This window comes from Aotus nancymaae, unplaced genomic scaffold (assembly GCF_030222135.1).
Source record: "Aotus nancymaae isolate 86718 unplaced genomic scaffold, 86718_ANA_hifiasm-v0.15.2.pri h1tg000193l, whole genome shotgun sequence".
Taxonomy (NCBI): Eukaryota; Metazoa; Chordata; class Mammalia; order Primates; family Aotidae; genus Aotus; species Aotus nancymaae.
Window position 1 is genome coordinate 1,468,280 of NW_026988608.1, and position 16,715 is coordinate 1,484,994.

The following is a 16,715-nucleotide window of genomic DNA, read 5'->3' on the forward strand; positions in this document are numbered from 1 at the left end:
GCTGGAGCTCAGGGGTGCAATCTTGCCTGACTTCAACCTCCGCCTCCCGAGCTCAAGTGATCCTCCCACCTCACCCTCCCGAGTGGCTGGAACCACAGCTATGAGCCATCACGCCCCACTAATTTTTGTATTTTTTTGTAGAGACAGGGTTTCACCATGTTGCCCAAGCTGGCCTCAAACTCCTGAGTTCAAGCGATCCTGCCTCAGCCTCCCAAAGTGCTGGGATTACAGGTGTGAGCCACGGCGCCCAGCCCTAGAGGGAGGACTTTAAGGCTCATTTGAAGCAAGTGATCTCACTTAGATTCTAAGGGGCAATTCCGCAGGTTAATTTTGAGGTCCTGTTCGGAGAAATCTTTGTTCACAGGATGACACAGCTGAGGAGGAGGATGGAGGCCTCACCTGTGCTCAGCCCTGCGGGTGCTGACCAGGACATTTTGTTCAAGGGACCCCCCACATGGACCCCTGGGAACCCCGGGCGGTCGGGTGCCTGTACAGGAGCTGCCTGCTGCCCTGTGTATCCAAGGGACTCTCCCCACAGACCCGCTGGGAGCCCCGGGCGGTCAGGTGCCTGTCTGGGAGCTGCCCCAGCCTTTGTGAGTTCCTTAACTGACTTCCCCAGAGCCCGCCCCACGTCCGCAGGAAAAGCCCTGGGCTTCCACGTCAGCACCCTGGTTTGTGGTCTGTGAAGTCCCTCCTGAGCGCCCCCGAGGCTTCTAGCTGAGGTCTAAGCCGCCCTCTCTGAATTCAGTTTGCTCTGGTGGCCCCAAACCATGGGCGTTTCACCCCACAGTGGCTCCTGCTCTCTGGGGATAGCTTCTAAGGGAGGGGTGCGTTTCGGGACAAGGCTCGTGTTCAGAGGATCCATCAGCCGGAGTGCAGGCGGGCGGAGGCGTGGCCTGTGGTTCCCCCAGTGCTGGGGCCCGGCTCCTGCCCCCAGGCTGTCCTTGGCTCCTCCGCCTTCTCTCCCTTAAGAGGCCACAATGGTGGGTGTGAGCCCTTGGGTTGGAGAATCCTGAGCTGAGAGGGGGTTCTAGTTAGTCCTAACCCTGTGTTCCCACAAAGGGAGACGGAGTCACAGGTGGCCACGGACCCCCGAAGCCTCATGACCGTGTCAGGGACGGGCCCACGTCCACGTCTTCAGTTGCCTGTCCTCCCACGCCTCTCCACGGCCTCTTCCTTATCCTGAGGCTGCCTCGACTTCCAGCGAGGAGTGACATTTCCAGTTATGATACAGAATCAGACCGTGGGATGCTGCCTAGCCTAGTTTCTTCATTAATCTTTTCTGTATCTTTCAATTTTTAAAATAACCATGTAGCACTTCTTGGCATCAGATTTTCCTCTGATTCTAAATGACATTAAGAAAAATTTTGCATGCAATCTGGACATTTTTGTTCTCAAAGCAAAATCTTCTAAGTTCTTATTTTCACGTGGCCCCCAGGCAAATGTTTCTCCAGCACCCGACAGGAAAATGGGAGGACAGGATGCTTCCCCCAGCTCCTCCAGCTCCTCCAGCTCCTCCAGCTCCGGGCCAGCTTGGCCGGGAGAACACGGTGGCTGCTCTGCCCCGGCTGGGCTGTGAGGGAGCGAGGCTGGGCCCCGGAGGCTGAGCTGTTTCAGGGCCTCCGTGCTTTAGGATGCTCTGAGCTGAGGCCTGGATTTGTTCCTTTCTCCAGGGGTCATGAAAAAAATTAAGTCAAAGTGAAAGAGGGGACATTTAAAGTCCCCAGTTACACAGGCAGATCTCTCCGAGCCTGAGATGGGGGAGTCTCCTCCAGGGCTAGGTGCCTGCTCAGGACAGCAGGAGGGGCATGGTGGGTGTGGGGGGATCTCTCTTCATTTTCACAACACACGTCCCCAGTGAGGTGCCCAGGAAGGCAGGAGGGGGAGCCATGTCACCAGGGTGGTCTGGGTGGATGGAGGGTGAGGCCAGTGGCTCCCCAGGGCACTGGTGTGGACCACGCTGGAGTGCTCTGCAGACACTCTCCCCTCACCCCAAGACGCCCATCCCCCACCCAGCCCAGCCACCCTAAGTTGCAGAATTACCAGACACTGGTGTCTCTGGCCCTGCAGGGTTGTTGTGGGGTGTCGGAGGCCAATGGGAGCCCCAGATCCCAGAGCTAGCTATCTGCTCAGGAGAACCCCTCAGCTCCCCCAGGAGGCAGCCTGTACCCCTGTGAGGACCACCAGGTGCAGTTCCTCCAGGAGCTTCCCTTCTGAGCCACAGTCTGGGAGGGTGGGGCAGCGAGGGACCCCCAACCCCTGACCCCTGACCCTGGCCCCCCCGGACAGGGCCTGGTGCCTACACTGCCCTCCGTGGCCCGCAGAGGACACCCGCCAGCCACACGGGGGCCTTTCCTGGGGGCCGACGCTCAGGTGGGCCAGGGAAGCGGGTGGAGGGGACACGGCTGCTGGGGCCCTGCCCCGTGGGGGAGAAGGAAGGAAGAGAGGGCCTATGCCAGCTCAGCCTCTGAGGATGAACGACCTCCATGAGTTTCAACACCAAGCTCAATGCTGCCATGGGTCACCGCTTCGCTGCCAAGAGCAGCAGAGGAGGTCCGGAAGGAGGAGACCCACCCCGGGCACTGTGGGCCCCTGCCACCGCCCCGCCCCATCTCCCCTAGGACCCTCACTCACACCTGCGCCTGGCACCGCTCTGAGCCCGTCCCTCCCACCGGGACCAGAGGCAACGGCAGGAGAGGAGGGGCCGGGGCCAGGAGGGCTGGCAGTGGGGGTGCCCCGGCCCGGGCCACGGGGGTCACTCAGGAAGGCACGAGGGGGCCGGAGCGCACGGCGGAAGTCATGTAGACCTTAACTTCTCGCTCTGCATCCAGCGTCCCTCCGACCTGCTCCTGCAGCAAGGCGTAGGCACGCTGCAGGGCCTGGTACTCCATGGTCAGCTGCCGGAACCTCAGCTCCGTCTCCTCCTTGGCCATGCCCTGGAGAGACACAGATGCCACACGTACAGAGACACGGCGTCAGCAGCCAGCACCTCCTCCATCGGTGGGGCCCCGGGGCTTCCCTTCTCCCCAGATATCAATTGGGGGGTCTCTCTAGCAGCGTGAGGGGGACCCTCTCCCGTGTGCAGGGAGGGGCGCCTGCCTGGGGACTCAGTGTTGCTGGAGAAAGGTTTCCCTGCAGAGGGGAGCACCGGGCCCTGGGGTGGGAGCTGAGCCTGCTGCATGGCTGAGGCCAGGGTAAGCCTGCTGGGCTGGTGGCCAGGGCTGGGGTCTCACCTTGCCAGCCAGGCTGCCCTGACACAGCAGACCTTCTGTTACTGACTGGGCCTGCACACGCTCTGCTCTGCTGAAATGCGTCCTGGGAAGAGAGCTGGGCTTTGTGAAGGGGGCCGAGCACCCCAGGCAGCACGCCTCCTCCCAGGATCACTCCTGCAGGCTCACGCTGCCAGCTGCAATGCCATCTGCCACCCCAGGGAGAAGGCAGGTGAGCCTGCTGCTGCCTTCACAGCGTCCCAGGGGGCCACTGGGGCCGGAATGCTGAACCATGTCCTGGAGTCGCTGAGCCCGGAAGCCCCGGCCTGGCCCAGTTCCCCAGCCCCACCCTGCCCGAGGCTGTTCCAGGAAGTCTCAGGTCCCTCGGCAGGTCTGTGGCTGCTGTGCCATCCTCCAGGGTCTGCAGGGGAGGCCCAATCCTCTCTGTGCCACTGACTGTAGATACCCCACTCCCTGTCCCAGGCCACAGAGCCTGGGCCCCACAACGCCAAGGTTTCCAGCCTGCTGCTGAGATGGCTGCCTGGACATGAGGGTAGCTGTCCTTCTGGAAGAGGGGCTGGCAGGCAGAAACGCCCGCGCCATTATTGGGAAGAAAACTCCTGCTCAATGCCCCTCACCCTAATGAGCTCTTGGCACTGGGACCAACTCCCTGGCAAGTGGTTCAGATCCCCCTGGGGAGGCCCCTTAGGAGGGGAAAGCTCACCACACCCCTCTTCAGAAGGGCGTAGGCTCAATGGCGGGAGGAGGCCTGGCTCAGCCTTCACGGGAGCAAGGAGCTGGCCTCAGGCAACATCCCGAGTCACATCACCGGAGCTTCTCACTGTGCCTGAGCCGGCCACCAGCGGGTGGGTGACAGTGAGGGCCACCCAGGGCTTCCTCGGGAAGGAAGCAGCCCCACCCCAGCCAAGGCCAGGACCCAGCGGGAAGAGCCTCATTACCTCCTCCAAGTCATCGTCTGGGGTACACGGGGTCTGGTCCGTCCTGTCCGTCTGGTAAGAGATGGAAGAACCATCCGATTCCAGGGAGGCTTCTTCATCGTATCCAAAGAAGGTCTCCACGACAACCGGCTTGTGACCGAAACGCAACATGTCAGTTCAAACCCAGACCCAGGCACAGCCTCCTTCTCCCACCTCCTCCTCCTGCTGCCCAATGGTAGGGGCTGCAGCCCCGCCCCATGGTGCCCTCCCATCTCAGTCCCTGGCTGCCCTGGCGCCGGCCAAGGAGGGGCCTGGGTGTGAGGGGGGCTCTATGGCAAGGCTGCCAGGGCGGGTGGGAGCGGGGCCCGAAGTCCTGTGGGTGAGCAGGTCCTGGACCTGCCCGGTGCAATCTCGCTCCCAGTAATGGATTTCTGTGTGTGTGTTTAAGTTTCAGTCCTTGACTGATTGGAATAAAAACAAAAATGGGGCCCTCCGCCAGCTGGTGTGAGACGCCCTGCCTTCGGGGATCCCCAGGTTCACCCTGACTTCTGCATCCTTAGGTCCCCTCACCCCTGCCTTCGAGAACCACAGGGCTACAAAACAGGAAGACAGCCACCTTCCCCAGTCCCTTCTGCCGTGGCCACGGTGGCCTCCAGGCCTCCTCCCAGTTCTGCCAGAACCTTCCGGCAAACTCCCCCCAGGACCCCAGGGCCACCCAGCTCCCCTACCCCCTGCCAAATGCTAGCCCCTGTCCTGTGTGCCCCCCACACCCTGTGCCCTCCTTCGCAAGGCCAAGGCGTGCACTGGACACTTCCAAACCCCAGAGGGTCCCGAGCAGGGAGAGCCTGGACGGCTCCTCCTCCCGACCTTTCCAAGGGCAAGTGTCTGTGACCGAGAGCAGCCAACGGTCTAACAGCCGTGAGAAAACACCGCTGAGTGCTTAAAAGCAACATACACGTGTGCGCGCACACACACAAACACATACACACACTCATACACATACACACACTCATACACATACACACATTCACATACACATACACCATCTACACCCCACACACATACACACGCTTACATACACACAAATATACACACACACATACACACACTCATACACATACACATTCACATACACATACACCATCTACACTCTACACACATATACACACGCTTACATACACACAAATATACACACACAAACACACACTCATACACATACACATTCACATACACCATCTACACCCTACACACATATACACACGCTTACATACACACAAATATACACACAAACACACACACTCATGCACATACACATTCACATACACATACACCATCAACACCCTACACACATATACACACGCTTACATACACACAAATATACACACAAACACATACACACACTCATGCACATACACATTCACATACACATACACCATCTACACCCTACACACATATACACACGCTTACATACACACAAATATACACACAAACACATACACACACTCATACACATACACATTCACATATACATACACCATCTACACCCTACACACACATACACACGCTTACATACACACAAATATACACACAAACACATACACACACTCATACACATACACATTCACATACACATACACCATCTACACCCTACACACATATACACACGCTTACATACACACAAATATACACACACAAACACATACACACACTCATACACATACACATTCACATACACATACACCGTCTACACCCTACACACATATACACACGCTTACATACACACAAATATACACACAAACACATACACACACTCATGCACATACACATTCACATACACATACACCATCTACACCCTACACACACATACACACGCTTACATACACACAAATATACACACACAAACACATACACACACTCATGCACATACACATTCACATACACATACACCATCTACACCCTACACACACATACACACGCTTACATACACACAAATATACACACACAAACACATACACACACTCATACACATACACATTCACATACAGATACACCATCTACACCCTACACACACATACACACGCTTACATACACACAAATATACACACACAAACATACACACACTCATACACATACACATTCACATACACATACACCATCTACACCCCACACACATATACACACGCTTACATACACACAAATATACACACACATACACATACACACACTCATGCACATACACACATTCACATACACATACACCATCTACACCCTACACACACATATATACACACGCTTACATACACACAAATATACACACACAAACACATACACACACTGATACACATACACATTCACATACACATACACCATCTACACCCCACACACATATACACATGCTTACATACACACAAATATACACACACATACACATACACACACTCATGCACATACACACATTCACATACACATACACCATCTACACCCCACACACACATACACACGCTTACATACACACAAATATACACACACATACACATACACACACTCATGCACATACACACATTCACATACACATACACCATCTACACCCTACACACACACACATACACACGCTTACATACACACAAATATACACACACAAACATACACACACTCATACACATACACATTCACATACACATACACCATCTACACCCCACACACATATACACATGCTTACATACACACAAATATACACACACATACACATACATACACATACACACATTCACATACACATACACCATCTACACCCTACACACATATACACACGCTTACATACACACAAATATACACACACAAACACATACACACACTCATGCACATACACATTCACATACACATACACCATCTACACCCCACACACATATACACACGCTTACATACACACAAATATACACACACATACACATACACACACTCATACACATACACACATTCACATACGCATACACCATCTACACCCTACACACACATATACACACGCTTACATACATACACATACAAATACACACACTTTCACATATACACACACATACACACACACTCATACACATGCACACATTCACATACACCATCTACACCCTACCCACACATATATACACACGCTTACATACATACACACACAAATACACACACACATACACACACACACACTTTGCATAAAGCAGGAGATGAGTTAGGTCCTTTGGCAACTGCTCCGAAGGCTCCTTTAATAAAAATCACAGGTTTATCACACGGATTCTGCTGTAGAGAAATGACACCTGGCATTTGCATTTTCTGGGGACGTGGGTCTGCCCTGCGTGGCCTGTGGATGAGCCGCAGCCTGCAGGTGTGGCCGGGATGGTGACCGGCAGGACGGGAACGCACAGGGTGAGTGGCAAGCCAGGACCAGCCTGTCCTCTGAGTGGTGCGGCCACAGGTCCTGAGAATTCAGACCCCACACAGCGGCGAGGACACGTGTGTCCCAGAGCTGCAGCCTCTTCCACACTAGTGCTGCCGCTACAGTCGCTATCAATTCCTATCTCCTCTGGGAAATTTCAAAGAAACAAGTTTCTTAATGTGATAACAATATATTTATTCTGGGTCCTATTTTGGTCATTTCAATTTGAACAATCTTTAGAAATAATAAAAATTATTTTCTTTTCATCTCCACAGACTGACCCTAATAAGCACACAGCAATATGATCTCCACACACCCCAGCACGCTCCACACACACCAGCACACTCCACACACACCAGCGCGCCCCTCTCCACACACACCAGCGCGCCCCTCTCCACACACACCAGCACGCCCCTCTCCACACACACCAGTACGCCCCTCTCCACACACACCAGTACGCTCCACACACCCCAGCACACTCCACACACACCAGCACGCCCCTCTCCACACACACCAGCACATCCCTGTCTACACACACCAGCACGCCCCTCTCCACACACACCAGCACACTCCACACACACACCAGCACGTCCCTCTCCACACACACCAGCACGCTCCACACACACTGGTACTCTCCCTGGCACACACACCAGCACTCTCCCTGGCACACACACTGGCACTCTCCCTGGCACACACACCGGGTGCACTGCCCATACACACCGGAGCACTTTTCCTTACCTTGGGAAGTTTTGCCATTTTCTTTCTTTGCTTCCGAAGTCTTAACAGCTTGTCCCGCTCCTGCAGAAGCCGGTGGAAGAGGTCGTCTCAGTGCTGGAGCAGCCCCAGCAGTTTCAAGTCCAGGGTGTAATGTCCCCGTGCCATCATTTGGGTGATGGGGAAGACGGCGTCCATGTTGGCTGTCCCCACAGCACAGCAGGAGGCCCGGCTCTAGCTCTGCTGCCTGGGGAGCTCATGTCTGCAGGGTGACAGGGGCGGCTCCCCGGCCAGCTCCCTGGTTAGGTGGGCTCTAAGCTTGTCTTGCTCAGTGGTGCAACAGCTCCCCTTCTCAATGTGTCCAGGGGCCACGTGGGGCAGTGACTCGGGGAGCACATAACTGTGGGAAGTTGGAAGGGGACTCATGGCCAGGGCCCCTCTGGACCCTGCAGGAGTGGCATCCACGTCTGTGTGGGGACTGACACCCTTAAAACACTAAGGAGACGTGCTCTCCAGAGAAGCCACGCTGCGGTTTCATGGCCGTGAGGGTGAACCCGTGGGATGCAGCTGCCTGTCTGTACTGGCCGGGTGAGCAATCTCAGGAGGGCAGCCCTGACCCGGCCACTAACTCGGAAACACGATGGTCCTGAGCCGGTGCTGTCTCAGCTGGGGCATCGGTCGGTTTTCCTGGCTCCTGTCTGACCCACACCAAAGGGCGCCTCAGCCCCCTGCACACAGCCCTGGCCGCGTAGCACTGGGACAGCAAAATCCACCCACGAGGCAGCTGTGGCCACTTCTCTGTGGTCTGTGAGGAGCGCTGGGCACAGAATGGGTCCCACGGGCGATGGCGCGGGGAGCAGGGGCTGGGGAAGGTGGCACCGAGCCTACTTACTAACACGCTCTTCACGTAGCCAGCGGTCTCCAGGGTCTAGGGAAGGAAGGCAGAACGTTACAGAATGGCTCAGGGTCCCTGTCAACCAAGCCCCATGGAAGCCAGGGGATGGGCCGTGGCCAACTGCCCTGGGTACCTTAGAAAGCTCATCTATGAGGCTTTGCTGCTCCAGAATCTGAAGCTTCAAGAAATCGACTTCTCTCTCATCCTGACTTTGATCAAGGTCGTTCAAGGAACTGGGTCTCCGTATGATTCCAGCTCTCTGTCTCTGAAACACCAAGCAGCCCACATCATGAGTCCGGGGGTGAAGTGGTCTGCCTGAACACAGGGGGCAGCGGGGGGTCTCCTCGCCTGTCAGCGGTGGGGCCCGTGGCCTCCCCTCAGGCCTCAGAGCAGCCGAGCCGCGGAGTCCCGGGCAATGAAGCCTGTGTCTGGGCCCAGGCCCGCAGCAGGGGCAGGTCTGTGCAGCCTGGACGGACACATGGGCCCTGCTGGGCTCCCAGAAAGCACAGCTGGATGGCACTGGGCTGTGTGCCCATTTCACACCTGGCCACCGCTCCCAAATCCCTCCTGACTTTAACTCAGCATGTGAAGAAGGGGACTTCAGCAGAGAGGGGTCTGGAGCGCCCTCCTTCCCCACGTCCCGCTGTATGACTTGTGGGGTAAGCTCTGGCTTCATGGCCTTCGGGGTCCTCTGGGCAGCGGAACACGACTCTAGTTGACATCCCCCAGTCCTGGCTTCATGGCCTTGGGGGAGCAGAGACTCCCCGCCCCCGACTCCTGCTGGGACCCGCAGCCTCTTACCACCCTCGCCCGGGATTTTCCGAGTCGGAGGCCGCCTGTCCCAGGCCCTTGAGTGAGACGTGGGCAAACAGGCCTGGGGAGGGGATGCCCCACAGCCGCGTCCTTCCCACAGTCAGGGCCTCCTCCAAGACTCCCCTCCCCAGAGCTGGGCTTGGCGCTTGCTCTCCCTCAGACATGCGTGAGGCCAGACTCCAGCACACGGCTGTTATGACACCGGGGACTGGCTGTTATGCTGAATCCCGCGTGGAGGAGGGAGGGGCTGCTGCCTTCGAGCTCAGGTGCGCCGTGGCCCCACGGACCCCCCAGCTCCTCACCATCTCTATGTTCTCCTGGGTGACAAATTTTAACTTGTTTTCCATGCGGCGTAAAGCGTGAGACAAATCCTCGTTCTTCCGGCTGAGGCGCTTGTTTTTATCCAGCAGTGGCTTGTACTGACTCTCGGCTTCTCTCACACGCTTTAACTGAAAGACAGAATTAACCGCCCTACGTGGCTGTTGTTTAAGTGACGGAGAACCAGCGTTGCAGACTGACCGGAGTTCGGGCTGCAACAATGTGGTTTCCTGCCCTCTGCTGGGAAAGTCCACGCCCCCAAGCGGCGCCCACCGCCCCACCCACGCTCAGGGCTGGGCTGGGCGTCCCCAGGCAGAGTCCCCTCTCCCGTCGACGGATGGGGACGAAGATGAAGATGAGCAGTCTGGGGCCAGCTCTCTGTTTGCCAAGAAGGGCTGTGGTAAAATCGCACAGCCCACTGGACCCTTGCAGACACGTGACAGCGCACATGCCCTCCAGAACCTCAGGTTACCCGGAAATCTTGGTGGCTTTAAGGACCAGTGGTGACAGACAGCCCCACCGAGGGGCCACGTCTGCACCCAGGTCATCTACGGAACGCAGGAGGCTTCTGCCTCCATTCACGCAGCGCAGGGACTGGTCAGCCGGCCCTTGAGGGACAAATCTGGCCAGTACCTGTGTTTGCTAATGAAGTGCAGCTGGACCGGTCGGGAGGCTTCGGCGCGAGGCCAGGCCTGGCAACCACCACTCCTTTTCACAAGGCATTTTGGAAGTGGACGTACCCCTCCCCTCAACTCCGCAGTCACAAGCCCCTGGGTCCAGAGGCCCCGGGCTGCGCTCACCAGCTCATTCCTCTCTTCTGACAGCAAGGCGTTGCGGTCCTCCAGTTTGCGGATGATGGCACTTAACTCTGCGATTTTAAGCTGGAAGCGCCGGGCATCCTTTTCATCCAACTGCTGTTCCTAAAACAAAAATCAACTGCAAATAACCGTCCCTACACACAGACCTGGGACGTCTTTGCAAATCCCAGCACGCGACGGAAACCAAAACCCTGCGACGAGACACGTGCTGTGCCTCCACGTGGCCGCCGGGCAGCCTCGGACCCCCGGGGGAAGGCACCTGGGTGGCACCGTGGTCACCGCAACTGCGTGAGGCGACAGAACCCACAGGGGCAGAGTGAGACCCGCCTCAAACACGACAGCTACTTAAAATAACATGAAGTACACAATGGAAAGGGGCAGACGGTCTGGAAGTACGCGGATGGAGAGGGCGGGGCGTGCAAATGCAGAGACCGCGTGTGTGTGGAAGTACGCGGATGGAGAGGGCGGGGCGTGCAAATACAGAGACCGCGTGTGTGTGGAAGTACGCGGATGGAGAGGGCGGGGCGTGCAAATGCAGAGACCGCGAGTGTGGGTGACCAGGAGACGACTGCCAGCTCCCAGCCCTCTGCGTGGCCCCTGCCGCTGCCCTTCAGGGGTGTGCGCCGCGCCGTGCCGTGCCATGCCCTGCCAGCGAGGCGGGATTTCTCTGGCACGATGACATGAGCACGGGAAAGACACCTGTTGGAGACTTTCAGAAGTAAGAGGCGACCTCCCTCCAATGGGGCTTCTAAAGGGCCGCTTTTGGGACCCCTGGAACTTCACTCAAAAATCGGTGGAAACATTTTAATCCAGTTCAAATCTCTCTGGAGTGAATGCCATAGTCTACCAAGCACCAGAGCAGGAGGGGCTGGATTTCATTCAGTGAAGCCATTTAATGCGATCTTAATATTTTCTATTTTTGACGTGTTGCTGTCCTAGGACCGACTCGGCTCACACACAGTTTTGTCCTCAACTCCAACAAGCAGGCCTCCAGGACGGTCCTGGGCCCGACTCGAGTTCCTCATTCAACAGGTGCAGGAGAGGCTGGGGTCAAACACCCAGAAGGACCAGCTGGAGGGTCCCCGGACTTCAGATCCCCCAGGGTGTCCCAGAACCGCGACAGAGGACGTGAGTGCCGAGTGGCAGCGAGGAAGCAGGCGGAGCTCAGCCCGGGGCAGTCGGCAGGCCCCAAGCGGTGCAGCAGAGCGTGGCAGGATCACATGAGAAGCGGGTGGGAGGGTGACTGGTGATGCGAGTGCCAGAAATCACCCTTGAGGGGCCAGAGGGGCACACAGCGGGCAGGGAGCCGGTGCGCCAGCCTTCCCGGGCCAGAGGCGAGGCCGTGTGCATGGAGATGGCGGCAGCGCGTGCCCAGCACGGCCTCCTCCCACCAACCCAGGGCCGGACCCCGGGCCAGCAAGGGCCATGGACTGCGGCAGAAGCCTGAGGCCGGGGCCCACAGGAGGGTGGTGAGGCTGGGCCGATGCTGTGCCGACAGGGAGGAGGGAGCCGAGTCCGCCAGCCAGGCTGGGTGGGAGGTGCCCAGGGCAGGAGGGTGCTGGCTGGACTCGGGCCCTGGCTCCTGGGGGAGTGGCCATGCAGGGCCATGCAGCCACATGGCTGGGCCTGTCTGTGACACGGGTGGGCCAGCGGGCTGGGAGGTGCTTACAGGGCTTCCCGAGTGGTCTGAAGCGTCTCCTGCACCGGCTGCATGAGGAAGTTCCCGTCTGGGGCTGCCCGGGTGCCGGTCGGCCTCTCGGACCTGGGACAGCTGCTCATCTAGAGCCTCCTTTTGGAGCTGCAGTCTCTGAGCATGCCCGGCTTGAACCCCTAACTCTCTCTCCAGCACGAAGACTGCTCTGTCTTTAAATTTTATCTCCTCCATCTACAAGGAGAACAGAACACAGTCACACAGGTGGCAGGACATGGATCTGCAGTTACCATAGAAACGGCGGCAGCCCTACCGGGCTCTGGGCTCTGAGACCGGAAGCAAAAGCCGAGTGTCCTGGACGGACAGCAGGAGCCTGAGGCCCCCGGCTCAGCCGGCTACACCGAGCTGCTGCCAGCAGGAGACTCCTTCCTGATGGGCCCCAGGGTCTGTGTGCTCCGGCACAGCTGAGTGGGGCCGCCTGGCATGGCACCCCATTCCGTGCTGTCCCACTGGGGCCCCTGGTGCACACAGGGGTGGTGGTGTCCAGCAGGGCCGGGAGAAGCCACTTCCAGCTCTTGCCTCTGCTGTGGGTTGGACAGACAGGAGGACGCCCAGGTCACCCACACTCGGCCAATAGGAAGGTGCCATGGGCAAGATTCTTCCCTTCAACAGGCAGGGGAGAACCTGGGGAACAGAAGCCCGGCTTGAGAGCCAGTTCGACCCCTTCCCCAGCCCAGGTCCGCTCCCCAGGGGAGGGCTGTGTGACATGGAGGTACCACCGTGGTCCTTGGGCCCGGCCCCGCCCCTCCGTGCTTCTGGGCAGGGCCACAAAGCTGGGGCCACACAGCTGTCTTCAGGCAGAGCCACACGGCTTGTTAATCTGGCTGTGAGCCGAAGTTTTCGGGGTGAGAGAACCCAGGAGTGTGCAGGATGTCCGCCCACCAGTGGCTGTGACGGGTCGGTGGCCCTCCCCACCCTCCCTACAATGCAGTGCTTTGTGCTCACCCTGAGAAGGGAAGAAGCCCTTCCTTCTGGGGACACGGCAGCCGCTGCCTGCAAGCACCCAGCTGGCTTCTGGGCAGGGACGCGCCAGCCAGAACTTGGGCACAGCAGACCCCACGGCCCCGCTCTTCAGACAGACACACTCCATACTGTGAGCGTCATTATCCACGGCGCCAGATTTACAAGAAGACAAGGTCTTCAGGGATGAATACCTCAGTGTGGAATATATTTTCAAACGACAGAGCAGACGGGATATCTTTCTACTTTACTTGCTGCTTGAGGTTTAAACGAGCTAATAAATCTGCTACTGCTGAAATTAGCTTGGAAACAAAGAAGTGAGGTGTCCGATTAGCCCGGATGGGGCAAGTGACGAGCTGAACAGAAGAAAATAAATCCTTAATTGCTAAATCCCCATTTTCTCTGCACACACAGTCTGAGAGTGAGAACAGGGGTGGGGTGAACTCAGCGCATTCATCAGCAGCTATGCCTGTGGCCTGGTGTTCACACTGTCTATCTGTTGCCCAGGCTGGAGGGCAGTGGCACCATCTCGGCTCACTGCAACCTCTGCCTCCTGGGTTCAAGCAATTCACCTGCCTCAGCCACCAGAGTAGCTGGGATTATAGGTGTGTGCCACCACGCCTGGCTAATTTTTGTGTTTTTAGTAGAGACGGGCTTTCACCATGTTGGCCAGGCTGGTCTCGATCTCCTGACCTCGTGATCCGCCTGCCTCGGCCTCCCAAAGTGCTGGGATTACAGGCATAAGTCACTGCACCCGGCTGCAAGACTTTCTTTTATCAGGAGCCCCCACCTTGCTCACGGCGGGCTGTTTCCAGCAGCAGGCGGGGCAGGATTTGGGGGGCCTCCCATGCCCGTGCAGACGCTGTACCCCACGCCGCTCCCTTCTGACCAGGGTGGGTTGGCAGGTGTATAACAGCACTGCCACGTGAATCCAGCTCCAGGATGCCAACCCTTCCCTTCTTCCCACGGGGTTACGGGTGGGGGCGGCACACCTGCCTCCTGTCCTCTGCACCCACACGGACCCCCGGGGGAACAGCCATGCAGCAGACTGAGAGGACTCCCAGGACACAGGATGTTCAAAGCTGAAACAGATGTCCTGGTAACCAGGCTGTGAGCATCACTCCGAGGCCAGCATCTTCCACTGGGTCAGACACCAGGATTTCCAAACGGCCTCCCTGTGTCTACTCCTGTACCGACCCAAGCTGCCTCACTCACAACCCTAGAGTCAGCTCCACAATCAAGAATTGGAGGCTGTCATAAAACACCCTCCCGGGCACTAAGAACAGGATCTGCAACCCTCACTGGAGCCTCCGGGGGCCCCAGAGTGCCCATCTCCCCTGGGCCCCACACTCTCACCCCAAAGTTGCCAACTACCTGGGCTCCTGCACCCTCACGCCAAAGCTCCCATCTCCCCAGGCCCCCCACCCTTACCCCAGAGTCCCCGAATCTCCACCCCAGAGCTCCTGTCTCCTCCAGGCCTCACACCTGCACCCCAGAGCTCCCATCTCCCGGGATATCTTTCTACACTACTTGCTGCTTGAGGTTTAAACAAGCTAATAAATCTGCTACTGCTGAAATTAGCTTGGAATTTCATCTCCCCAGAGCTCCCATTTCCCGAGAGTTCCCATCTCCCCAGGGCTCCCACCTCCCCAGGGCTCCCACCTCCCCAGGGCTCCCACCTCCCCAGGGCTCCCACCTCCCCAGAGCTCCCATCTCCCCAGAGCTCCCACCTCCCCAGGGCTCCCACCTCCCCAGGGCTCCCATCTCCCCAGAGCTCCCACCTCCCCAGGGCTCCCATCTCCCGAGAGCTCCCATCTCCCCAGAGTTCCCACCTCCCGAGGGCTCCCACCTCCCCAGAGCTCCCATCTCCCCAGCGCTCCCACCTCCCCAGGGCTCCCACCTCCCCAGAGCTCCCACCTCCCCAGAGCTCCCAACTCCCCAGGGCTCCCATCTCCCCAGGGCTCCCACCTCCCCAGAGCTCCCACCTCCCCAGGGCTCCTACCTCCCCAGGGCTCCCATCTCCCCAGAGCTCCCACCTCCCCAGGGCTCCCACCTCCCCAGAGCTCCCACCTCCCCAGGGCTCCCACCTCCCCAGGGCTCCCACCTCCCCAGGGCTCCCATCTCCCCAGAGCTCCCACCTCCCCAGGGCTCCCACCTCCCCAGGGCTCCCATCTCCCCAGGGCTCCCACCTCCCCAGGGCTCCCACCTCCTGAGAGCTCCCATCTCCCCAGGGCTCCCACCTCCCGAGAGCTCCCACCTCCCGAGAGCTCCCATCTCCCCAGAGCTCCCACCTCCCCAGGGCTCCCATCTCCCCTGGGCCCCACACCCTCACCCCTTAAGTCCCCAGTCTCTCAGGCCCCCACACCCTCATCCCATAAGCTCCCATCTCCCCACGCCCCTCACGCCCTTACCTCATAAGTTCCCATATTCCTGCTCCCCAGCTCTTCCCCATGCTCTACATCCCCTGAACTCCTGTCTCCCCACAACCCCCCATACTCCCACACCCCATGACTCCCACAACCCCCCATAGTCCCACACCCCATGACCCCACAACCCCCCATACTCCCACACCCCATGACCCTACAACCCCCATATTCCCATATCCCATGACCCCCACAACCCCCCATACTCCCACACCCCATGACCCAACAACCCCCTATACTCCCACGCCCCATGACCCAATCCTCCATACTCCCACACCCCATGACCCCCACAACCCCCCATAGTCCCACACCCCATGACTCCACAACCCCCCATAGTCCCACACCCCATGACCCCACAACCTCCCATACTCCCAAACCCCATGACCCAACCCCCCATACTCCCAAACCCCATGACCCAACCCCCCATACTCCCACACCCCATGACCCAACCCCCCATACTCCCACACCCCATGACCCAACCCCCATACTCCCACA

General features: G+C 58.0%; 1 protein-coding gene across 1 annotated transcript in view; it reads right to left on the bottom strand.

Moving 5' to 3' along the window:
* Positions 1 to 16,715, bottom strand: part of JAKMIP3 (Janus kinase and microtubule interacting protein 3) — a 104,565-nt gene that overhangs the window by 21,924 nt on the left and 65,926 nt on the right. The window contains 8 exon segments of the mRNA XM_064371853.1: positions 2,808 to 2,936; positions 4,169 to 4,297; positions 8,307 to 8,366; positions 9,175 to 9,210; positions 9,311 to 9,442; positions 10,293 to 10,439; positions 11,109 to 11,228; positions 12,796 to 13,011. Coding sequence (XP_064227923.1) covers positions 2,808 to 2,936; positions 4,169 to 4,297; positions 8,307 to 8,366; positions 9,175 to 9,210; positions 9,311 to 9,442; positions 10,293 to 10,439; positions 11,109 to 11,228; positions 12,796 to 13,011 — 969 coding nt within the window.